Source organism: Chiloscyllium plagiosum, unplaced genomic scaffold (genome assembly GCF_037043375.1).
Source record: "Chiloscyllium plagiosum isolate Xiang-an unplaced genomic scaffold, Cpla_swu_hap1 HiC_scaffold_6, whole genome shotgun sequence".
Classification (NCBI taxonomy): Eukaryota; Metazoa; Chordata; class Chondrichthyes; order Orectolobiformes; family Hemiscylliidae; genus Chiloscyllium; species Chiloscyllium plagiosum.
The window spans coordinates 97,207,949-97,234,912 of NW_028270144.1; the positions used below are offsets into that span (position 1 = coordinate 97,207,949).

The window sequence follows — 26,964 nt, forward strand, 5'->3', positions numbered from 1 at the left end:
CTAATCTCTCAGTTGCTTGCATTATATATAAATGTGTTAGATGAGGAAAGTGAAAGTTTTTGAATGACAGAAAAACAGGTAAGAACATGAGTGATGAGGATGACGCAAAGACTACAGAGAGACATAAACAGGTTAGGTGATTGGGCAGATGGAATATAGTGTGAGAAAGTGAGAGGTTATGCATTTTGGCAGAAGTAGTAGAGAAGCTGAGTATTATTTAGATGGATTAGATTATTTAGACTACAAGAACCTGCAGTACAGAAGGATTGGCAATCCTTGTGCATAGGTCACAAAAAGCTAGTGTACAAGTTCAACAAGTAATAGGGAAGGCAAGTGGAATGTTGGCCTTTATTTCAAAACGAGTAGAATATAAAACTATATAAGACATTATTCTTGGTTGGATCGAATTCTGTGAAGTTTTGAGTCCCTTATCTACCTTCAGAGAAGGTTCACTAAGCTGATCCTGTGTATGTAGAGACTGTTATGAAGAGATATTGAGTATGTTCGGCCTGTCGTCATTGGAATTTACAAGGATGAGAGACAATCATATTGAAACATGTCAGATTCTTGGGGGCTTGACAGATTAGATGCTGAGAGGTTGTTTTCCTTTATGGGAGACCCTTTGACCAGAAGACATAATCGTAACATTAGGGATTTGCCCATTTCACTTAAGTGAGGAGGGATTTCTTCTTTGAACGTAGAGAATCTGTGGAATTTTTTGCTGTGGAGGGGTGTCAAGGCTGGTTCAAAAAGAATATTTAGGGTTGAGATAGACAAAACTAAGGGATAAAAGGTTACGGTGAAATGGCAGGTAAGTGGAGTTGGTAAATATCTGACCAACCATGATTTCATTGAAGTTAGAGCAGATTCTGACTCCGATGTTTGCTCCTATGTTTATGGTCTTCTGTTCTTATGACCACTTCCAGTCTTAATACTCCCAAGGATCTGCTTTCCTCTATCTCTTACTTATTGTGCATATTTCCTTCTCACTGCTTCTCCATTAATGCCCAACAGTGTACTGAATTCATTACCAAAATTTCTTCACCTTCCTCTCCTTCGATGCCATCTCTTAAAACTTCATTATCTCTATTAATGTTTTCCTCCTCTAGTTTGGCATCTATTTTTGCTTGAATATAACCAATTGAATTACCTTGAGATTGTTTTACTACTGTAAAGGTACTATACAAATATAAATTGCTGTGATTGTTATAAAATTAGCTTCAAAAACATTCTGGCAATAGTGGAAATTGGTAATTAGAACAGATGTCCTGTGTATTTTCATGACAATACTTGCCAGATTCCCTCTTAAATCATGGAAGAAAATGTGTACTTTGGGTACATACCATATTTCATTGGTTAACCTAGAGACTACTTGAAATTACTTGTGACTGCTGCTAACTGCGTAATTAGCATCCTAGAGAAATTGGAGCACAACAGGAAGCCATTATTTTGCTGGCTCTTGATTTAATGATTTTAGAAGAGCATCTCAGTAGTAATATTATTATTTTCATAATTTGTGTCTTTTGCAGCCACACTACGAAGTCTGTGATGGATTTTGTGAATAGCAATGAGAACATTATTTTTGTTCACAATACAATTCACCTCATTTCTCAAATGGTGGACAACATCATCATTGCTTGTGGTGGAATTTTGCCTTTGTTATCAGCAGCCACCTCCCCTTCTGTAAGTATGAAGCATGATTTAATGTTAATGATCTTTTTTGAAATCAGTAATGTCTGTACAGTAGTGTAAAGTTTTATTTTGCGTTGGCAGTCATTCTTATGTTAATCTAATTTAGCCCAACCAAACAATCTTATGTTTTCTGTAATACAGTAATTATAAAGTTGATCTTTTAATAAATATCAAGATTTAGTTTTTATGCAGAGGTCTGGAGATAGCATGGTTGTATAAATAGATTTGGCAGTCAAACACTTAGACCGCATACCATGTGGTTATTGCAGCATAAAATTTCGCTTGAGTTGATCATTTCATTAACTATGTTCAAGGTTTGCATAACCTTGTTGTCCTGTATAATACATGTAATTTATCCATTAACAAGCTCATTACTCAGATCATAATAGATATTTTTCATTTTAGATTGCACGATAATGGTGCACACAAGTGCATAAGCAAGTTCAAACAGTGGGCGTCCTTAGGGAATTGACACTGCAGTTAAGGCTGAGGTGCTGTCATTTAAAAGACATATATAAGATGGTCTTAGCATATTTTCATGTACTGGCAGTGCTGAGGCCAAGACAATTTAGTGTTATAGAGGTCTATAGCATAGAAAAAGACTCTCTGGTTCATTGAGTCTGTGTTGGTCAAAAAAACTATGATAATTCTATTCTTCTGGCACTTGCCTCATAGCCTTGTATGACTCAATATAGCAAACATTTCTTAATTATTATGAGGATTTCCATCTCTACCACCCAATAGGCAGTGAGTTCTAGGTTTCTACCACCCTCTGGGTGAAAGCATTTTTCCTCACATCTCCACTAAACTTCCTTCCCCTTACCATGAATCTTTACCTCCTGGTCATTGATCCTTCCACCAAGGAGAAAAGTTTCTTCCTTTCAATGACCCTCTTTTTTTTATATCTCAGTCATATCCCTCTTCAGTCACCTCTGCTCTCAGGGAACAATCCCAGTCTATTTAATCTGTCTCTTCATGAGTAAAGCACTCCAGACCAGGCAATGTCCTGGCAAATCTCCCGGCAAATCTCCCCTGCACCCTCTCCAGTGCAATCACATCCCACATAATGTGGATCCCAGAATCTCTCTCGATATTCTAGTGTCACCTAACCAACGTTTTGTACAGTTTTAGTATCACTTGCCTGCTTTTAAGGTCTATGCCTTAGCTAATGAATACAAGGACATTATGTATATTCTGAACCACTTTGTCTATTACGCATACGATTTCTGACACAGCAGTAGAAAGAGGCTGCTGCTGTTGGTTGAAGGAGCACTGGCACTTTCTTTTAGCTTTGCAGGTACTGGAGTTGGTTATTGGTTTTGCTGGCATATTAGAGATGGCTGAGAGTGCATGGGCCTTAAGAGGAGGAAGGATTATTCTTTTTGAGAAAGAGCAATGGAGATAACTTTGCAAGAGGCAAAATTAAGTGAACTTGCTATTTTTAGTTTGAAGCAGCACCGTCCTCAGAAGGCAACTGCTGTGGGAAAAGGTACTAGAAAAGGTAAACGTAGTTTCTATGGTGAAGAAGTCCTCTGACTTGACAAAGAAGAACTTTTAACTAATGAAGTTTTCCAGGGTGGAACGTGCCTGTCTCTGGTGCTGTGCTTTGCTCTAGTATAATGGCTATATACTTCAACCACTAACATCTTGAAATTGGATGTATTGTGATCACTTGAGAAGCAGATATCCTCTCTCAATCAATGAATATTCATGCACGCTTCAATTCCCAAGGAAATTGTGTGATGGTATTGCTAAATTTAAAATAATACAATCGTGGGATCATAGTAATTTCCACTATATTCACTAATATACTGCGTTTTTCTGAATTTATTTTGGCTAGCAGAATGGCCAATTTTATAGCATTAGCGCATCTTATGAAACCATAAGCACTTTATGAATTTGTTGACTGCAGGGAAAGAAACCCCACAGCAGGATAGAAAATGCATCTGCTCTTGGAAACTCCTTGTCCTCTCCAAATTGACACTTGAATGCACCCTTTAGAGAGCTCTTGCAGATGTATTTACTATTTGATTTATTACATCACTTTTAGCTAATTCAACATTACTTTTTCTTCAATCTTTTTATTGTGTATATTGAAGTATGGAGTATTCTGAGAAATTCTGCAAACCTCTATTTCTTTTTGACTGACTTAAATGCTCTTTTCCTCTTGTGGATTACTCTCCACAGTTAACAATTTCTTGCCATAGTTTTAGACTTTCCTCCTCTTAACTTTTTTTCAGATTAGTTCGCTGTTCTTTTTAATATTTAGTATATTTTAAGATTCTTTTGTTGTGCTTCTCACTTGAGGTTAATTTCATTTGATTATTTATTCATAACATTAAAGTTAATATAATTTCCATTATTTATTGTGATTTTGTAAAAATAGTGTAAAGTCCATTATATTAATTTTTCCACATAACTGAGCTTGCTCAAGTTTTCTTCTAAAATGTACCCTGACCTACTTTGGTTCTTTTGTTTTTGAGTTCAGTCATGATCTTCATCCTTGTTGCCCATACCCTGCTGCAACATAACCATCACATCAGGGACTCAACCTTGATTCAATGAAGAGTGCATTTGGGCATGCCAGAAGTAGCACCCATCATACCTAAAAAATGAACCACTTCTGGTGAAGCCTAAACATAGGACTATTTGAGAGCCAAAAAGCATAAATAGTGAGTAATAGACAGAGCTAAATGAATCCATAACCAGTGGATTAACAGCATGGGTGCAACTGGAGAATGAGTGTAATCATGTATTCATGATCTGAAGTTGTTGAACTCCTTATTTCGTCCAAGGTAGCAAATAGGTGGTGTCCTTGTAGCTTACTTATGCTTCACTGAAATACTGCAGCAGCTTAGAATGGATAAGATAGCATGGGCACAAAAGGATGTATTAAAATGACAAGCAGCTTAAAGGTCAGTTTATTCATACGGACAGAATGGAGACATTATACAAAGCTGTCACAAAAACAGAAATTGCTGATGAAACTCAACAGATCTGGCAGCATCTGTGGGAAGAAAACAGTTAACTTTGAGTCTAGTTACTCAAGATCAAGAGTCACCAGATTGAAATGCTAACTCTGCTTTCTTCCCATAGATGATGCCAGATCTGTTGAGCTCTGCCAGTAATTTCTTTCTTTGTTTCAGATCTCCAGCATCCGCAGATTTTCCTTTTATTTTGTTGCAAAGCAGTCACCCAGCTTGCGTTTGGTCTCATTGTGAACTGTATTATAGCCTTTACAAGACACAGATATTGCTAATTGTTAACAACAGCAAAACCCCCTCTCAAACTTCATGGCAACACAGAAAAATGCTTCAGAGGATGACACTGGTAGCATTTCAGATCTGACAGATGAATAGGAACAGAAGAAACTTGCAATCCCAAGGAGGAAGTATTAGCTGCATTGGGAGGAAGTGGTCAGTGAGAGCATCTGTGGGTTTAAGTTGATTGGGTGAGCTAACTAGACGACTTTGATTTCATGAGTCAAACCAAAAACCTTTTGAACAATAGGAGAAGCATTGACTAGCGAAGCAGTTCAAACTGACAGCGCAGTCATTTTCAAAGCATTGCAACTCTGATTAAGCATTGCCGTTACGGTGTGTGAATACCATGAGGTAGGAAACATAAGAAAGCCATAAGAGGGAACTTATCTATTCTAGGAGTGCAGAGTGAGGTAAGTCGCTAGCCAAGTCTCTCAAAGCAAATTAGCATTGGACAATATAAAGAAATAAGTGCTTTGGTTGAACACACAAGTCTTTTCAGGAATGCTTCATTATAACTGTAAAGTGCAGGAAAACTTCCATTACAGCTGCACAGGTTGGACACTTCAGTGCAACATCGAGGCTCAATAGAGCGACTGTCACTGCTGATAAAAATCTTTAAAGATCAAGTAGCTAATGACATTATAAAGCTATGACACCAGGAAGCATTAATTTCAGAGTGGGCTAAATAAAACACAAAATTGAACACCCCAGAGAAAACCATTCTTGAGCTATAGAACATACTTGACACAGAGATAGGAACAGACCAAGTAAATATTGCTTTTATGCACGATTGGGAATATAGGAGATTGAAGTTATTGCTTGCTGTGGGGATCAATAAAACAACAGCTAGGTTGAGGTTTTAAAAGCTTTGGGAAACTTTTTTTTTCAACCTCTGAACTAATAAAATTATTGAAAGACAAGATTTAATAAAAGAGAACAGTATTGAGGTGAATCTGTACCTGATTTCATTAATGGTCTCTGCAGGCTGCTGGTGACTTAAAGTTAGTGTTCATAGGAAACCTGAATGTAGTAGGCATTATGTAGGAACAGATTTATTATAGTCCAAAGAAGACAATTCTAGAGAAAATCATTCTGGTGATGAGTGAAGCAGATGTGGGTGGCACAACGACTCAGGGGTTAGCACTGCTGCCTCTCAGTACCAGGGACCTCGGCTTGATTCCAGCCTCTGATGACTCTGTGTAGAGTTTGCACGTTCTCCCCATGTCTGCTTGGGTTTTGTCTGGGTGTTCTGGTTTCCTGCCACAGTCCAAAGACGGTGAATTGGCTATGCGAAATTGCCCATAGTGTTCAGGGATGCAGAGGCTAGGTGCGTTAGTCCGGGGAAATATAAGGCAATAGGGTAGGAGAATGGGTCTGGGTGGGATACCTTTTGGAGGGTTGGTGTGAACTTGTTGTGCCAAATGGCCTGGTTCCACAGTGTAGAGATTCTGTGATGATTCTATGTTCAGAAGCAAAGCAAAACAATTCAATTAGATGGAGAAAAGACTTGACACAGGAGATACACAAAATATGTTCATCTTCAGTTCCAAAACTACAAAAGCCAAATTTGTTAAGCCAATGTCGTGTGTAGTACAGATGCCAAACATTATAAGTCTTTGTCAATGTTTTGAAACAAAAACAGTGCCTGGTATAAAGGGTCTAGATTTTTATTTTTCTATATTTTTGATTGTAGACTGAAATGTGGAGAGGACAGTTTTTAAAACCATGGATTATGGAAAGGACCACTACACTTTTTGAAAGAAAGATCCTGACATTCATTGTAAAAAAATTGTTTACACTACTGTTTGGGAGAAAGTGAGGATTGCAGGAGCTGGAGATCTGTGTCGAAAAGTATGGCGCTGGAAAAGGACAGGAGGTCAAGCAGCATCCAAGGAGCAGGAGAGTTGACGTTTCGGGCATAAGCCCTTCATTAGGAAAATTCCAAAGCGTTGACTGTCCTGCTCGTCGGGTGCTGCCTGACCTGCTGTGCTTTTCCAGCACCACACTTTTCGACTCCACGCTACTGTTTATCCAAGCAGTGAAGGGAGGTTATTATGAAATGAGTTTGAGCAAATGGAGTATACCGTAGGGTGATTTGGTCATCAAAAGTTGATTGGTCTGTATAGTAGAGACCAGTTGTTGATGACAAAGGCCTTCTTCCTGTCAATAATTTTGTGATTGGATCCGAAGTGGGTATGCAGTATGTTTAGTAAGAGTAAGAAGCCATTGAACCTCTGATCAAGGAAGAAGTTGTCTTAAGTCAGGGACATTATTAGTGTAAACCAGTTATCTTGTGCCACCTACAAACAAGTGAAAGTACCGAGAGGTGGAAAATTGAGGGGCAGCAGGTTCTGTCACACCAAAGGATCATCTCAGAAAACCCTGTGGAAAGGGACAGTTGAACTGCTGTATCACACATCACATCTGCCCATAATACCCAGGCTTTTTCTTTGTGTCTGACAATATTTGTAGTGGAAGCTTTATAAGGAGATTAGAGTTTTAACCAATAGATTATATGTTGCTGCAGAATTGTTTATCTGTAGCTACAATCTATTTTGTAGAATTGTATAGTATAAAAGAGGGCTTTTGGCACGTCAGGTTTGTCGCACCAAATTCTACTATAAACCTACACAAGTCCTACTTCCCAGAACTTGGCCCATAGTCTTGAATATTATGACATTTCAAGTGCTCATCCAAGTACTTTTTAAAGGTTGAGGTTACCTGTCTCTACTATCCTGCTCAGCAGTGCATTCCAGATTTTCACCACCACCTGGCTGAAAAGAAAGTACCTCAAATCCTTTCTAAGCCTCTTGCCTCAAAATTACGGCCTCTTGCTATTGATCTTCAATGAAGGGAAAAAGCTACGTTCTATCCACCCTACCTATGCCTCTTGTAGTATTGCACATGTCAATCAGTAACTCCTCAACCTTCCCTGCCCTAAAGAACACAACCTGAGCTTATCTAGCCTATCTTCATAGCTAACAATTGTATTCCAGGCAACATCCTGGTGAATCTCCTTTGCATCTCTTCCAGTGCAATCATATATGTATGGAGACCAGAAATATACACTGTAGTCCAACTGTTGCCTAACCAAAGTTTTGTACAGCTCCAACATTACCTCCCTACTCTTATAATCTAAGCCATGATTGATAAAAGCAAGCTTCCCATATGCCTTTTTAACTACCTTGTAACTTGTCCTGCTTTTGATGATCCGTGGACAAACACCCCAAGATCCCTTTGTTCCTCCTGAGCAACCTAATGTCCTGCCATTCATTAACTACTCCCTTGTCTGGTTATTGCTTCCAAAGTGCGTAACCTCACCAGAGCATTAAATTCTATCTACCGATGATCTGTCCCTCTGTCCAATCGTCCATTTTCTCCTACATCTTAAGACTTCCTTCCTCACTGTCAACCATCTGACTATTTAGGGACATTTAAGCAACTGCTGGACAGGCACATGGAGAGCAGTGAGTTCAGGGGTGCGTAGGTTAAGTTATTATATTTTACATTAGGATTAAACCTCGGCACAACATCGTGGACCAAAGGGCCTGTTCTGTGCTGCACTTTTCTATGTTCTAACCTTCCTGTCATCCACAAACATACATATCATCCCCTCCACCCACTTTTCTTCTATTTTGGAAAGAAGAGGGATCCAGATGCTTCGCTGAAATTCAAATAAACTACATAAACTGAACTACTCTGCTTTGCCCACATGATCACTTCAAAAGGTTGAATCTAATTTGGTAGGCATGACCTCCCTCTGGCAGAACCATATTTGGGCGGCACGGTGGCACAGTGGTTAGCACTGCTGCCTCACAGCGCCAGAGACCTGCGTTCAATTCCCGCCTCAGGCGACTGACTGTGTGGAGTTTGCACATTCTCCCCGTGTCTGCGTGGGTTTCCTCCGGGTGCTCCGGTTTCCTCCCACAGTCCAAAGATGTGCAGGTTAGGTGAATTGGCCATGCTAAATTGGCCGTAGTGTTAGGTGCAGGGGTATATGTAGGGGAATGGGTCTGGGTAGGTGCACTTCGGCGGGTCGGTGTGGACTTGTTGGGCCGAAGGGCCTGTTTCCACACTGTAAGTAATCTAATCTAATCTAATCTAATATCGTTGATCAAACCCTGCCTCTTCAAGTGGAGATCAATCTCTCTGTATGAATTTTCACCATTAGATTCCCTACCATAGAGTCATAGAGATGTACAGCATGGAAACAGACCCTTCAGTCCAACCCGTCCATGCCGACGAGATATCCCAACCCAATCTAGTCCCACTTGCCAGCACCCGGCCCATATCCCTCCAAACCCTTCCTATTCATATACCCATCCAAATGCCTCTTGAATGTTGCAATTGTACCCAGCCTCCACCACATCCTCTGGCAGCTCATTCCATACATGTACCACCCTCTGCGTGAAAAAGTTGCCCCTTAGGTCTCTTTTATATCTTTCCACCCTCACCCTAAACCTATGCCCTCTAGTTCTGGACTCCCCGACCCAGGGAAAAGACTTTGCCTATTTATCCTATCCATGCCTCTCATAATTTTGTAAACCTCTATAAGGTCACCCCTCAGCCTCTGACGCTCCAGGGAAAACAGCCGCAGCCTGTTCAGCCTCTCCCTGTAGCTCAGATCCTCAAACCCTGGCAACATCCTTGTAAATCTTTTCTGAACCCTTTCAAGTTTCACAACATCTTTCCGATAGGAAGGAGACCAGAATTGCACACAATATTCCAACAGTGGCCTGACCAATGTCCTGTACAGCCACAACATGACCTCCCAACTCCTGTACTCAATACTCTGACCAATAAAGGAAAGCATACTAAATGCCGTCTTCACTATCCTATCTACCTGTGACTCCACTTTCAAGGAGCTATGACCAAGGTCTCTTTGTTCAGCAACATTCCCTAGGACCTTACCATTAAGTGTATAAGCCCTGCTAAGATTTGCTTTCCCAAAATGCAGCACCTCACACTTATCTGAATTAAACTCCATCTGCCACTTCTCAGCCCATTGCCCCATCTGGTCAAGGTCCTGTTGTGATCTTCACTGTCCATGTGAAACTCAGTACTTCCTCACTCCGTATGTCCAATTGCTCAAGAACCTCTGTCCCTATTCCTGAATTCTCTACATGCATTTTCCTTATCCAAAATGATGACCGACATTAAATCCTCATTTAACACCCTATCAATGTCCATGCTCTGTGCACAGATTTCTCTCTCGGTCCCTAATGTGTCCCACTCTTTCCCTGGCATCTTTTACCCATTGATATATGTGCAGAATATCTTGGGATTCTGCTGAATCTTACCCACCTGTGTATTTGCACACCCCATCTTTGCTTGCTTTCTTAAGTTTGCTTTGTTTTCTTAAATTTCCTTCCGCAATTTCTATACTCCACTAGGGCCTCTTCTGAATTTCTCCCTCTGTATCTGTTAAATGCCTCTGTTGTCGTCCTCATCCAGTCCTCAATATTCCTAGACATCGTGTTCTGGCTTGTTGCTTGTACACTCCTCCCAAAAGGGAACATGTTGGGTTGGTGTTCTTGCTGATTCCATTTTGAATGCTTCCCACTGTTCTTCTGTAGATTTACCCAAAGGTAAATTAGCCAGAAGATCCTCAGACAGCACCTTCTAAAATCATGACCACTTCCATCTAGAAGGTCAAAGGCAGCAGATATATGGGAACGCCACCACCTTCAAGGTCCCCTCCATGCCACTCACCACCCAGACTTAGAAATATATTGCTGTATTTTCACTGTTACTATGGCCTGGAATTCCCTGTCATAACCAAATTTAATTAGTAGGAATCTGAGAGAGCAAAAGAAATCAACAGCACTCAAAAGTCAATTGAAATGACAGTAATCAGTCTTCATTGTAATTACTGCAGCAGTTTGGCTGAGACTGGTAAGAAGAGGGATCCAAATCATTCCATGTTTCCCTTCCAAGTTTCGAGCTTTTACAAAAGAAAAGGAGCACATTATATACTTGAAAATATGCTGAGCAATTACATGTTATCATGAAATGTGCGTCATCTGTAACACTGAACCTTAGTCTAAAAAAAAATTAACAATTTGCACCATTCCATAACTGTTAGTTATATGGACCTTTTGTTTGGGCCAAGATCTGCCACTCGAAATCGAAAAGGAGCTGTGAAAAAGATTACTCAAGTTTTATCAAACTTACGAAATTTGTTTATATTCATCTTGGTCCTGAAAGCTGTTTTTGACCTTTTTGTATTATAACTCGAGAATTGATCAATTTTTCACACCATGCAATGTTAAATGTTGCCCACAATATCACATCCCTAATGGCATTGTGGGTCAACCCACAGCAGTTGGACTGCAGTGTTTCAAGAAGACAGCTCACCACCAACTTAAGGGCAACTAGGGATGGGCAATAAATGCTAGCCAGCCAATGATGCCCACATCCCACAAAAATATGAATAAATTTTTAAAAAGATAGCTGTTCCCAATCCATTTCGGCCAGATACTGCCTTATTTTGATAAAATCTGCCTTCCTGCAGTCTAAAACCCAATTTTAAAGTCCATATTTTCTTTTCCATAATAAACTTAATCATCTGGTGTTATGATGGCTGTCAGTAAAATTGTCTACCACTGCCACCTCCAATATCTGTCTGGATTTGTTCCCCAGAATTGGTCCAACACTCTGTCCCTCATCGGACCTTCCAAATGTCGATATAAAAAGCTCTCCTGACTACGTTTCAAGAAATCTTACCCCTCTAAACACTTTACACTATGACTATCCCTATTAATTTTGGAGAATTTTAATTGCCCTATTATTATTTTTTACGCACCTGAAGAATTGTCTACATATCTGTTCTTGTATTGCCTGCTAACTGGGGGACTATAACACACTCCATATAGTATGACTGATCCTTTTTTTTATTTTTAAGCTGTACCCACAAAGCCTCATTGGCAAACCTTTCCAATATATCATCTTACCTTAATGGGTAGTTGACCCCTTAGTTAATAATGCAACACCACATGCTCAGTTACACCCTCATCTGTCCCACCTAATGATCAGATACCATAGAATCTTGAGATGTCAGTCCTGCCCCTCTCTCAATCATGTCCTGTGATGGCAACAACATCGCAGTTCCACGTTATTCCACATCGTTAACCCATTTGTCTTATCTCCAACACTCTTAGTACTAAAGTATAGGTCACCCAGCTCACTTTACTTCCTTGAAACTCAAAGTGGTGGAACTTTCTCTACCTTTGTTGCTTTATTAAAGTCTGCCTTGTCCCTATTGTACTAACTGGCTATGTTCCTCCCACTGCTGAACTAGTTTAAATTATTCCCATAATTTGCAATAAACAATAATTCTTGCTAAGTGCAAAGATCTGGTCTGTGCTTTCTGTCAACCTCGATCGAACAACTGGGGAATTTTGCATACTTTTATGAAACATTTTAACTACTGTGATCATACTAGGAATAGCGAGGCTTGATTTCCTGCACACTAGCCTAGTCAGGCATAACACTAGCTTTAAAACCAAATTGCTTTTATTGTAAGAAAGTTGTTTACTTTCAGAAATTGTGCTAAAGCAGGACACAGCCACAAAAAGCAAAAGTGTAAAGAAAACAGAGACAAAAAAATGAGGTAGAAGTATTATTGGCATTAGATAAAATCAAAGTTTTCTTTTGGGAATTAAGTTGCTCTGGTCAAACACTTTAGCATGCAGATATTTAAGTCAATGGGCATGTCACAAATTTCAAGTTATACTGGCAAACAAGTGACACAATGTTATTAAATAATGAGCCTCGCTTGATAAAACACTGTTTACAGTGGTCAGAAGTTCAATGGCATAGTACAAGACATCACACTTCGTGTTAAATATATGATGCAAGCAACTCTCCAGTGTAGGGAATACAAAGTACTAGATGTACTTCATAACCAAGTTGTCACCTGAATAGAGGAAATTGATCTGATCTGAATCTCAAGCTCAAGGTGGAAGAAGTTAATCAGCGAAAGGTCAAAGAGAAGCTGGTGAAAAATCTATTTGGGCACCATAAACTCAAAATGAAAAGTGCTATTAAAAATAATGAGGTATTGTGCATCTTACAAAATGTTAGATAGATATGTCCCCAGATCGTGATGGGATCGATCCCAGAATATTGAATGAGGCAAGAGAACAAATTGCTGGAGCATTGACAGACATCTTTGTATCCTCTTTGACCACAGGTGAAGTTCCAGTGGATTGAGAATAGCTAATGTTCTCCCATTGTTTAAAAAGGATAACGGGGATAATCCAGGAAATTACAGGCTTTGAGTCTCTATCAGTGGTAGAGAAATTATTGGAAAATAGTCTTCGGGACAAGATCTATAAGAATTAAGAGCAAATGGACTGATTAGCGATGAACGACATGGTTTTGTGTAGGGGAGGTCGTGCCTCATGAACTTGATTGAGTTTTTTGAGGAGATGATGAAGATGACTGAGGAAAAAGGTTGATGTTGCCTGCATAGGCTTCAGTAAAGCCTTTGACAAGGTCCCTCATGGCAGACTGGTGCAAAAGTCACATGATATCGGGGTGAGCTGGCAAGATGGATGCAGAATTGGCTTAGTCATAGGAGAGGATAGTGATGGAAGGATCCTTTTCAGAAAGGAGGGCTATGACTCTGATTCCACAGGGATCAGTGCTGGGGTCTCTGATGCAAACCCTGTTGTATCCTCTGACAATCCTCCTCACTATCCACAACTCCACCAAACTTTTTGTATCATCAACAAACTTACTAATTAGACCAATTATGTTTTCCTCCAAATCATTGATGTAGATCACAAATAGCAGAGATTGGAAGCATGGGCAGAAAGATGGCAGATGGAGTTTAATCTGGAAAAATGTGAGGTGATGCATTTTGGAAAGTCAAGTACAGGTTGAATTTATACAGTGAATGGCAGAAGTATTGACATGCAGAGACATCTGGGTGTGCAAGTCCATAGCTCACTGAATGTGGCAGCATAGTTAGATAAGGTTGTCAAAATGACCTGTAGTGTGCTTGCCTTCATTGGAAGGGGCATTGAGGATAAGGATAGACCAGTTATGCTGCAGCTTTACAGAACTTTAATTTGGCCACACTTGGAATATTGCGTACAGTTCTGGTCACCTTGCTACCCAGAAGGATGTGGATACTTTCAAGAGGATACAGAGAAGGTTTACCAGGACGTTGCCTGTTATGGCGGATTTTAGCTATGAAGAAAGTTTGGATAGACTGGGTTTGTTTTCACTGGACTGCAGGAGGTTGAAGGGCAACCTGATAAAAGTTTATAAGATTGTGAATGGCATAGTTAGAGTGGGAAGTATGAGTTTTTTTTCCCCCACAAGGTGGAGGAGTCAATTACTAGGGGACACAGGTTCAAGTTGTGAAGGGGAAGTTTAAAAGAGATGTGTGAGTAACGTTTTCCACAAAAAGGGTGGTGAGTTGAAAATGTGTTGCTGGAAAAGCGCAGCAGGTCAGGCAGCATCCAAGGAACAGGAGAATCGACGTTTCGGGCATAAGCCCTTCTTCAGGAAGGATTCCTGAAACGTCGATTCTCCTTTTCCTTGGATGCTGCCTGACCTGCGCTTTTCCAGCAACATATTTTCAGCTCTGATCGCCAGCATCTGCAGTCCTCACTTTCTCCTCAAAGGGTGGTGAGTACCTAGAATATGCTGCAAGAGGTGGTGGTGGAAGCAGACACAATAGCAGCATTCAAGAAGCACTGGATGAATACATGTATTGGAAGGGAATAGAGGGATACAGATTCTGTAAGTGAAGACAGTTATAATATGGAAGGGCAAAATGTGTTGGTGCAAGCTTGGATGGCCAATGGACCTGTTCTTGTGCTGTTTTGTTTAACAAAGAAGAACAATCTCCTGAGTGTCTAGTTGTATAGAACCACTGAATCAAGACAGTGTGGAAAGAGAACATTTGCCCCATTTCGTCTGCACCAATCTTCTGAAGAGCATCCCATCCAGACCCAGCGCACCCCCCCCCCCAAAACCCTATCCCTGTGACACCGCATTAGTCATGGCTAATCCAGCTAACCTGCACATCCCTGGACATTGTGGACAATTTAGCATAGCCTATTTACCTAATCTGTATGTCTTTGGGCTATGGGAGGAAACCGGAGTTTCCAGCGGAAACCGATGCAGACACTGGGTGAACGTTCAAACTCTACACAGTCATCCAAGGCTGGAATCCAACCCAGATCCTGGGCGCTGTGAGGCAATAATGTTAAGCACTTGAGGCACTGTGTCTCCCAAAGCATTTGTGCACGGGTATGCATTATGATATAAATTAGAATCATAAGACCCCATCACTGTCAAAAGAGGCCAATTCGGCCCATTTAGTCTGCACCGGCCCTCCGAAAAGTATCCCATTTCAGACCCTGTGAGCTCGCATTTACTATCCCGGAACGCTATGGGATGATTTACCATGGCCAATCCACCAACCTGCACATCTTTGGACTGTGGAAGGAAACCAGAGTATCCGGCTGAAATCTATGCAAGCACGGGGGACAGTGTGCAAACTCCACACACAGTGTCACCCAAGGATGGAATCAAACCACTGTGCTTCCCCGATTGTGTTGGGGAAAAAATTGTTATATACTGTATGTAGGATGGAAAACTGTGACTGTGTAGTGGTTTTGGTGAAATTCTTCCAATGCTATCAAACAAAGTTCAGATTCTAATTGGCAAAGTTTGAGAGGTACAGAGTTGTGTGCAGAGACAGCAACTGAGAGGATGTATGGTGATAGCTAATGGAAGACTGTACAAATAATTTCTATTGACAAACAATTAGAGATTTTGTGCATAGTCTTCACTGCAGACACCACTAAAAGGTGGCAAACAACATGCAAAGATCCAAGAAAAGAAAAAAGTTGCTTTGTGTAGTCGGGATCATACAGAGAGCGAGATAGAATACATGTACATCATTAATGTCCTACATGATAACAATACAAAAAATGAATGATCGTCCACTTCAAGACAGAAGTATAAACTTTAGACCATTAGGAAACAATTTCAAATTGACTACCTTCACCAAACTACCATTCTTCCTAGTCTGAAGGAGCACTTTTGGGGAGAACAGGGAAGCCTTGAAATAGTCTGAGTTTTTAAAGTCAAAGAGATGCAGTTGTGGTATATATATATAAATAAATACTTCACAATGATTGAATGAGGGTGAAAAGGTTGGGGTGAGGTTTATTTATAGATCTGAAATTGCTAATACTTGATTGAGTGCAGTCTGTACTACTTATTGTGTTGAGGTCACAAGGACCGTTTCGGAGCACGTAAGGATCTAGTTGTAGAAAAACTTGAGGCTGATGAGCTCCGACCATCTCTGTGGTAATGCAAGTCTTTGAGTAATCTAAAAGTATTTGCAGTAATGCAGTAAACTTTAGTTTGTTTACTCAGCAAGACTGTTCTAGGTGGACCAGAAGGATGATCATCTCGTCCATGCTATACCATTTGAACTTGAAAGAACATGCACACAGGGCAATTGTTCGAGGTAAAGAATTTTATGCAGTGGAAGTTTTTTCATTGAGGACATCTTTCTGAATTAATATAGTAATGGCAGAAAAAAGGGAATATTAAAATAACTATGATAAAACTGCAAAACCAAACAACCAAATTTAAGAACCTTAATTTGAAAGAAAGTTGAAAGCTTTTGCTTCAAGTGATGAAATTATGTTTGTTGCAACTTCCGCAAAATGTAAGCGCAGAAAGTCTTATTTGAATTGTCAAATATTTGACTTTTATTAAAGCTCTGAATACTTAAGGCCTTTTACATATCCAAAGCCACCATGCTAGCTAATTAGAACATAACAGTGCATTACAAATGTTGCGCTGACCTGTCATACCAGTCTGAAGCCCATCTAACCTACACTATTCCATGTGCTTGTCCAATGACGACTTAAATGTATGCAAAGTTGGCGAATCTATTACCATTGCAGGCAAAGCATTTCATACCCTTACTACACGGAGTAAAGAAACTACTCTGACATCTGTCCTATATCTGTCACCCCTCAATTTAAAGCTATGCCCACTCATGCTCACCGTCACCATACTTGGAGAAAGGCTCCCCCTGTCTACTCTATCCAACCCTCTGATTGTCTTATATGTCTCTATTAAGTCACCTCTCAACCTTCTCTCTAACGAAAATAGCCTCAAGTCCCTCAGCCTTTGCTTGTAAGACCTTCCCTCCATACCAGGCAACATCCTAGTAAATCTCCTCTGCACCTTTTTCAAAGCTTCCACATCCTCCTTATAATGAGGTGACCAGAACTTACACAATACTCCAAGTGCAGCCGCACCAGAGCTTTGTACAACTGCAGCATAACCTCATGGTTCCAGAACTCGATCCCTCTATTAATAAAAGCTAAAACACTGTAAGCCTTCTTAACAACCCTGTCAACCTGGGTGGCAACTTTCAAGGATCTGTGTACATGGACACTGAGATCTCTCTGCTCATTTAAAACTACCAAGAATCTTACCATGAGCCCAGTACTTTGCATTCCAGTTACTTTGACCAAAGTGAATCACCACACACTTGTCCACATTAAACTCCATTTGCCATCTCTCAGCCCAGCTCTGCAGCTTATCTATGTCTCTCTGTAATCTACACCATCCTTCGTCACTATCCACAACTCCACCGACCTTAGTGTCGTCCGAAAATTTACTAACCCACCCTTCTACGCCCTCATCCAGGTCATTTATAAAAATGACGAACAGCAGCGGACCCAACACCGACCCTTGCGGTACACCACTAGTAACTGGACTCCAGAATGAACATTTCCCATCAACCACCGCCCTCTGTCTTCTTTCAGCAAGCCAATTAATGATCCAAACTGCTATATCTCCCACAATCTCATTCCTCCACATTTTGTACAATAGCCTACTGTGGGATTCCTTATCGAACGCCTTGCTGAAATCCATATACACCACATCAACCAGTTTACTCTCATCTACCTGTTTGGTCACCTTCTCAAAGAATCAATAAGGTTTGTGAGGCACAAACTACCCTCTCAAAACCGTGCTGACTATACTAATCAAATTATTCTTTTCTAGATGATTATAAATCCTATTTCTTTTATAACCTTTTCCAGCACTTTACCAACAACTGAAGTAAGGCTCACTGGTCTATAATTACCAGGGTTGTTTCTACTCTCTTTCTTGAACAGGGAAACCACATTTGCTATCCTCCAGTCTTCTGGCACTATTTCTGTAGACAATGACGATTTAAAGGTCAATGCCAAAGGCTCGGCAATCTCCTCCCTGGCCTCCCAGAGGATCCTAGGATAAATCCCATCCGGCCCGGGGGACTTAACTATTTTCATATTCTGCAGGATTTCTAATACCTCTTCCTTGTGAACCTCAATCCCACCTAGTCTAGTAGCCTGTATCTCAGTATTCTCCTTGACAACATTGTCGTTTTCTGGAGTGAATACTGTCGAAAAATATTCATTTAGTGCTTCCACTATCTCCTCTGACTCCACACACAACTTCCCACTACTACCCTTGATTGGCACTAATCTTACTCTCGTCATTCTTTTACTCCTTAAATACCTATAGAAAGCCTTGGGGTTTACCCTCATCCTATCCGCCAACAACTTCTCATGTTGTCTCCTGTCTCTTCTGAGTTCTCTCTTTAGGTCTTTCCTCGCTATCTTGTAACCCTCAAGTGCCCTAACTGAGCCTTCACATCTCATCCTAACATAAGCTGCCTTCTTCCTCTTGACCAGAGATTCCACTTCCTTCGTAAACCACGGTCCCGTGCTCTGCAGCTTCCTCCCTGCCTGATAGGTACATACTTATCTAGGACACTCAGGAGCTTTTCCTTGAATAAGCTCCACATTTCTAATGTGCCCATTCCCTGCAATTTCCTTCTCCATCCTATGCTTCCTAAATCTTGCCAAATTGCATTGTAATTGCCTTTTCCCCCAGCTTTTGCCTTTGCCCAGTGGTATACACCTATCCCTTTCTATCACTAAAGTAAACATAATAGAATTGTGATTGCTATCACAAAGTGCTCACCTATTTCCAAGTCTAACACCTGGTCCCGGGCTCATTACCCATTACCAAATCTAATGTGGTTTTGCCCCTTGTTGGCCTGTCTACATACTGTCAGGAAGCCCTCCTGCACACACTGGACAAAAACTTACCCATCTATAGTACTCGTACTATAGTGTTCCTAGTCAATATTTGGAAAGTTGAAGTCCCCCATGACAAATACCCTGTCTCTCTCACTTCTATCGAGAATCATCTTTGCTATCCTTTCCTCTACATCTCTGGAACTATTCGGAGGCCTATTAAAAAAAAACTCCCAACAGGGTGACCTCTCCTTTCCTGTTTCTAACCTCAGCCCAAACTACTTCAGTTGACGAGTCCCCAAACATCCTTTCTGCAACTGTAATACTGTCCTTGACCAACAATGCCACACCTCCCCCTCTTCTACCATCTTCTCTGTTCTTACTGAAACATCTAAATCCTGGAACCTGCAGCAACCATTCCTGTCCCTGCTCTATCCGTGTCTCCGAAATGGCCACAAGTCCCAGGTACCATTCCACGCTGCAAGTTCACCCATCTTATTCCGGATGCTCCTGGCATTGAAGTAGACACGGTTCAAACCAACTTCTTGCTTTCTGGTGCCATCTTGCGTCCCTGAAACTTGATTTTGGACCTCCCTACTCTCAACCTTTTCTAAACTCGAACTACAATTTTGGTTCCCATCCCCCTGCTGGATTAGTTTAAACCCACCCCAACAACCTTAGCGAAATACTCCCCCAGGATATTGGTACCCCTCTGGTTCAGATGAAGACCATCCTGCTTGTAGAGGTCCCACCTACCCCAGAAAGAGCCCCAATTATCCAAGAATCTAAAACCCTCCCTCCCTGCACCATCCCTGTGGCCACGTACTGTACTCTTTGATCAAGAGTGCAAACTATACTAAGTTTGTACTCTTGATCAAAATTCCTGTCCATGGCTGGTGTAAGCATCCATAATTCCGTGGTGCATTGGAGTGTAGAGTCATCTTTCAAGTCTCTAAACATTCACCTTATGCAAATTCAAATTGTTTGATTAGTATTGTACATAAAGTTTTGACCTTTGAGATTCCAGTGGTGGGTGATCGTGTTTAATTCACTAAACAGTTTTCAACAAATAAAATGTGTAGCATAGAAATAACTTTATATTTTCAGTCTTTTTTTTGCATTTGAAAACATTTATCTACTTCTGGTTTTGGAAGACCACACATACTAAAGATGGTGGCGGAGTAGGGCTCTTGACCTGGGACTCGACTGCTCCGACCACTTTTTTCTTTTTTTGTTGTCCTTTTTTTTTTACTTACCACTAGTCCTGAGCTTAGATGGTATTGGTGGCGATGAGGAAGTCCATGGCTGACTCAAGTTGGCCCCCACGCAGACCTCGGCAGTGACTAATGGGCCCAGCGTGGATCTCATGGCAGTGGTGATTGGGCCCAGCGCGGAGCTTTTGGTCATGACGAGTGAGCCCTTACATTTCTGGGGCGAACACAGGACCTGGCTTTGGAATCTGCAGCTGCTACATTGCAGAAGCGACGTTGGCAAGGTGGGCCTAGTGATGAAAAATGGCGCCTGAGGATTGGTGACTTCGTTGATGGTTGGTTCTGATGGCGGTGAAGCGGTGGCGGAAGACCATCACAGAAACATCAAGGTGGGCCTCGTGGCGAGAGATGTGACTGGTGATATTGGTCGGTCTGGCGCAGATGGCGTCGAGTCAGTGGTGGAGGAGAATTGGCCCAGTGGCAAAAGATAGTACCTGAAAATTGGCCAGTTCATCATTGGTTGGGTCTGGTGTAGATGATGGTGAGGTGGAGGAGGAGGGATGGTGGCGCAGGTGTTGATGATGACTTGGCTCAGGACTGATGGACTCTCTCTTTAAGCTTTTTCTTTCTATTTTCTTTCTTACTCTTAAAACTATTCAAATGGCGCTGGATTATGGCGACAGTGAAAAGATGTTTACTGTATTGTACTGATTTTCTCATTAGAAAATACACACAACAATAAAATTATTTATTCATTCAATAAAACATTCATTAATTCATCCATCTGTTTGTCTGTCAATCTGTCCATTCCTTCATCCATCCATCAAAATTATTAATACTTGTCATCTGATTTAAAGCTCCTAGGATAATTGTTTGTAAAAGACAGGGCCAACTATATTAGATCCATAGTAAACTTCTATTGTTGCTAAACCCGAATTGAATTTTTTAAGAATGAATTTAGTACATAAGACATTATAATTTTAGGATTTAATTTGTGTTATTTTGCTTTATTAATTCTTCCCTTTGTGTTTTTCTCTTTTACCATATTGCATGTCCAGACTTCTAAGGTTAGTATTTTTACTTTTTTGAGCTTACTTCCGGTTAATTTATTTGAAAGGTTTTGCATCTTCTCTCTAATCACTTGATGTTGGGAATAGGTAATATCTCAATTTTATCTAATGTTTCTGTAAGAAGCATTAAGTGTAACTCTTTCCCAAGATTCCCATGAGGAATTTGGAAATTTTGTTTATCATGGAACAATCTGGCTTGTTTTTCAGTATCTGAAACAGAAAATTGACTTTGGGGAAAAAAAAAGTATAGGGTGAGAGGTAAGTATTTAGGACAAAAAGGCAGTTATCAAGGTGGGCTTTCCTTTTTTCTGCTATAGCTTTAGCAGATGTGCTATGGAAACCCCTGAAACTCAGCAGGAATATTTTACTGAAACTTTAGAGGTATTTCCTGCTGAAATTATGTCAGACGAGTGGGAGACCCTCCATGGAAATCCACCTTCCACAAACATTTAATATTTGCAAAATTTGCGCTATTTGTTCAAATATTTCATATCCTAAAAGATATTGATTGGTAAAACATGTCATTCATGACCAGTATAATCCTTTTGCATGACTGTTAATGCAACTTTTTTTTAAAAAGCGATTGAAATACTAAATGGCAACTGAAAATATTTTTGGCAAAATGCATGTTCTCAAAATTGATCAATGTATAAATATCATTTAGGAGCTGAGAATCAAGAGAGATGTGAGAAGTATTTAATTGAACTGTGAAAGGAATTTAGGTGTGCGTGGCCAGAAGAATGCTATAAAGGTTAGCTTATATGATAATTGCTGACACACAAACTATATTAAAATTCATGTTACTGAGGTGCCATCAACTTGGAAAAATAATTGGACTTCACTGTCCACAAAATGGAAAATTTTTAGGTACCTTTTTTCAAAGCAAGCTTATAACCAATCGACTCATTACACTTCAATTACCTGAGCGATTGATATTAAACTTTGTAATTTTATGCTTAGTAACTGAGATTCTTTTGGAAAAACTAGTAAGAGAATATATTATTTGAATAACTTTTTTTTCTCTCTCAGAATATCTTAAACATTCTTTCAAAAAACCTTAAATTTGTTTCAGAAGGCATCCTGGAATTAATCTCAATAGTCTTATGAAGTATCCAAAGGGAATGCTGTTAAGCTACTGAAATACAATATCCAATTGCCTGTGAACATATACAGCATATATAATTTTCTAGTATCCTACTTGCAAGTAATTTTTTGTATCACTGGCCCATACTGTATATGTACAAATTTTCTTCATAAACTCTGTTATACCCACTTTTCCTCTCACGTGTTGTAAAAACTGCTGCTATCTTCAAAAGACCAACGCAGTGGACTCGAGAGCCCCAGTGGATAGTGGGAGACTCCACAGCCCGGGCAAGTCAATCGTAAGTTTAAAAAAATTATATATGCTGCATATATATTTTATCTAAGATAAAATAATTGAAGAGTTCTACTTCACTTTCATTGTAGTAGAGCCATGTAAGATGCTACTATCAAAATGTGCTTTTTCTGGTAAATAATCTGATAATTGAAACACTAGCTAGTACAATATTTTTCTGTAATTTTCAACAATACATAAAATACAGTGTGGAGGAATTTCTAAGAAAAAACTTGTCGTCACCTTGCAAATATGATTTGTCTCTTCCTTTGAACAAAAAAAGACGGAACTGGAAAACATAGAGGCAACTCAAGGCATGTCGACAGAGACAGCAGTAACGTTCTTAAACAGGCTGATGGCCATGGTTGATGTCTTAGTTTTCTCAAGCTCACTCAATTTCAGTGAGATTGAAGCAGAAAAAAACATGTCATCTGGAGGCTTAATGCGGCAGTGCCTGAGACTTGGTAAGACTTTAAATTTTATATTTGTAGCTTTTTAGAAATATTGCAGATCAAAAGGGGGCCCATCCAGCTCGAGCTTTTTGCAAGAGCAATCTAGCAAGTTCCTGTGGTCTTGCAATTCTCTCTTTTTAATTTATGGTGCTAATTCAGTTCCCCTATGATCACATTACTTGCATTCCCCTTTCACGCCATGCATTCCAAACTGTAACTACTTGTTGAATAACCATCTTTTCGCTCCTCTTGTTTTTGGTTCTTTTGTCAATCACTTCAAATCTGTTCCATCTAGTTTTCAGTCCTACTGCTGTTACTCAACATTTTGTTGCTATCTCCATTATGCCCAAAAACTTCAAAAGAGAAATTTGAACTTAGTTAACAGCCAAACTATGACCCATCAATTTTTCAATTTTTATATTATTTTATCATATTGAATGGCAAAAGGAAACTCACTCAAAGCTGTATTGTTTTGGAGGCAAGTTTTGGTGGTACAGCTCTGATGGGCCAGGGGACCCCTCCTATGCTGCACGATTCTATGATCATGTTTAAATTAAACAAATAAACAGTTTCTCGTTACTTATGTTATGATCGCAGTTGATGGACATAGATAGTTTAAGTGAGTAGGCAAAGCTCTGGCAGATGGAGTACAATGTTAATAAATGTGAAGTTATTAGTTTCGGGAGGAATAACAGTAAAAAGGACTATTATATTTGAATGGTATGCTGCTATGCAGAGGGACCTGGGTGTCCTTGTGTATGAATTGTAGATGGTTGGTCTGCAGGTGCAACAGATAATTAAGAAGGCAAATGGAATTTTGTTCTTCATTGCTAAAGGGATTAAGCTCAAAAACAGAGAGGTTTGGTGCAGCTGTGCAGGGTGTTGGCCACACCTGGACTACTGTGTGCAGTTTTGGTCTCCTTACTTGAGAAAGGATGTACTGGCACTAGAAAGGATGCAGAGAAGGTTCACTAGGTTGAGGGGGTTAGTTTATGCGGAGAGACTGGGATTATATTCATTGGAATTTAGAAGAATAAGAAGGACCTTATATAAAATTATGAAGGGAATAGATAAGATAGAAGAGGATGTTTCCACAGGTGGGTGAAACTAGTACAAGAGTACATTGCCTCAAAATTAGGGGGAACTAATTCAGACTGAATTGAGAAGGAACTTCACCACCCTGAGGATTGTGAATCTTCAGAATTCCCTGCCCAGTGATGCGGTCGACGTAAATGTTTTTAAAGCCACGATAATATTCTGAACTAAGGGTGAAGGAGTGAAGGGCTAAGATGAGAGGGCAGGTAAGTGGAGCTGAGGCCACAAAAAGATCAGCCATGATCTTACCGAATGATAGAAAGGCTCAAAGGGCCAGATGGCCTACATCTGCTCTTAGTTCTTATGTTCTTATGATGTTATTACAGCTACTTCTGGCTCAATAGTTTCTTTATGTACTGCCATTGTAGTCTTTCATTTGAACACCAGCGCAGTCGTGCAGATTTGAATTTAACAATAAAACAGAAGTTTATTATGGAAAGTAAGTGAAGATAAAATAGAATGACCTAAACTATTTGTATGTAACACATTTGAAAGATTTCAAAACACAATGTAAAATGCAATCTCATTAATCCCCAAAACATTAATTTACAGTGCTCACACCTTTAATTTCATAGCTACATGACTTAACTCAAGTGTGGGTTAAATTCTCCATCTTGGGATAGCATCTTCCTGAAACCTACATATAAATGAGTTTGAACTTTGGCAGGGTTGAATCCAAACACTTCTCTGGAACTTTTAAACTAAACTTCTATAGTTGATTTTAAACAACTGCCTCCCTTTTTCAGGAGCAAGTATTTTACACATCTAACATCAGCTAGGAGAAAGTGAGGACTGCAGATGCTGGAGATCAGAGCTGAAAATGTGTTGCTGGAAAAGCGCAGCAGGTCAGGCAGCATCCAAGGAGCAGGAGAATCGACGTTTCGGGCATGAGCCCTTCTTCAGGAATCGTCGATTCTCCTGCTCCTTGGATGCTGCTTTATCTGCTGCGCTTTTCCAGCAACTCATTTTCAGATCATCTAACATCAGTCAAAACTTCTGAAAAACTGCCCAACTGAAATCCAAATGCTTTCCTTGAAGCTAGTGTTTCCCTGAGCTCCTCTCCCAAAATTCTAGAATCCTCTATCTGGAAGCCTACTACAGATATGTTACTTTCACTTATAAACACTCTGAAGGTAAACAAAATACCATTACTCTTTAGAATATCTCTCCCTTTTACTGTATTTTAAAATAAATGACTTGGCTATAAAATTATTAATCAATTAACCATGAAAGCTTTTCTGTCTCACTGAAAATTCTTATGCCATTAGTTCAAAATTACAATCAAAACAAATAATGTATATGATACATAAAGATTTCAGGATTTGTGTCACACTTATCACACCTCATGCTTTCGTCAGTGTTATAGTTCACATCACTGTTCATTTTTTCCTAAGTTGCTACTTCTAGAAGGGTTTTCCAACATTCAAGTTAAATGACGGAGCTGTAGTTGCTGGGTTTATGTTTGTACCCCTTTTGAACAAGGGAACAACATTGTGCACAATGCTAAAGTTATAATGCCAATCTTATGGTCTCAAGGCAGGCTATTATTTTAAGTAGAAATTTGGTTCTCACCTATTAACTTAAAGAATTACATTAAAAGATTTCACATTTTAAAATAAAAAGAAATCCTATATAAGAATTAAACAAATTAGATACTGCTAACTATATGTTTATTAACACAGATTTAATTAACAGGGCAACGTCCTGTTCTGTTTAAATTTCAATCTAGAGATCTCTGTGCATTCCAGTCTCCCAGGGTCAAACCAAATTGTGTCATAGCTTTCAGGAGTTCAGTTTAATTCTCTTCAATCTTCTCGCTATTCCCAAGCTATGGGATTTCTTGGAGTCCTTCCATCTGCAAGCAGCAAAGTGAGTGTCCAACTGTCTTTTAGCACCTCATGATAGACGACCCCTAGCTCAAACATGAATTTCTTCCTTGTCAGTTTAAAATGGCAGCTTTCTTTGATTCCAAGCTGTTACAGCTCAAGTTGTAAACCATTGTCTGTGGGAAAACTATGCACATAAGCTGAAAATAAAAATAAAAAACAATAAATACTGGAGAAACTCAACAGCCCTGGTGGCATATGTGGAGAGAGAAGCCGAACTAATGTTTTGAATTCAAAATGACACTACTTTGAAATCTGTTTTTGCTGCCAGTCCTGTAGACATTTTCCAGCACTTTTATTTCAGATCTTCAGTAACCACAGTGCGTGCTTTTACCCCAAAACAAAATGTGCCCCCCTTGAAATCTATTGCCATGGAAGTGTGACAGACTGGGAATGTTTTGGGTACAGGTCCAAAGGAGTCACTTTCCATTCCTCCTAGACTTAACTGTCTCCATTTCAAAAGTACAAGAGGAGCACCTATTCCCCATTGTTCTAGAGTCATACAGCACAGAAACAGATCCTTCAGTCCAATACGTCCATGCCAATCAGATTTCCCATTTGCCTGCATTCGCCGTATGTTCCTTTAAACCTTTCCCATTCATGTATCTGTACAAATGTCTTTTAAGTGTTCTAACTGTATCTACATCTATCACTTCCATTGGCAGTTCATTTCATGTACTTACCGCCCTCTGTGTGAAGACGTTGCCCCTTGGGAGCTTTTAAATCTTTCCCCCTTGCTGTAAAACTGTGCACTTTAGGGAAAAGACCATTACTGATCTATGCGTCTTATAATTTTATAAACCTCCTATACCCCAGGGAAAGAAGTCCCAGCCCATCCA

General features: G+C 40.0%; 1 protein-coding gene across 4 annotated transcripts in view; it reads left to right on the forward strand.

The window, feature by feature from the left end:
* Positions 1 to 26,964, forward strand: part of LOC122551068 (neurobeachin) — a 991,558-nt gene that overhangs the window by 249,828 nt on the left and 714,766 nt on the right. For 3 of the 4 annotated variants that reach the window (XM_087988250.1, XM_087988251.1, XM_087988252.1), the window contains exons 1-2: positions 22,591 to 22,699; positions 22,976 to 23,156. In XM_087988250.1, the coding sequence (XP_087844376.1) occupies positions 23,009 to 23,156 (148 nt within the window). In that variant the 5' untranslated portion in view covers positions 22,591 to 22,699; positions 22,976 to 23,008. Of the gene's footprint in view, positions 1 to 1,529; positions 1,684 to 22,590; positions 22,700 to 22,975; positions 23,157 to 26,964 lie in introns of those variants that run through there. The other variant, XM_087988254.1, reaches the window with a different exon arrangement.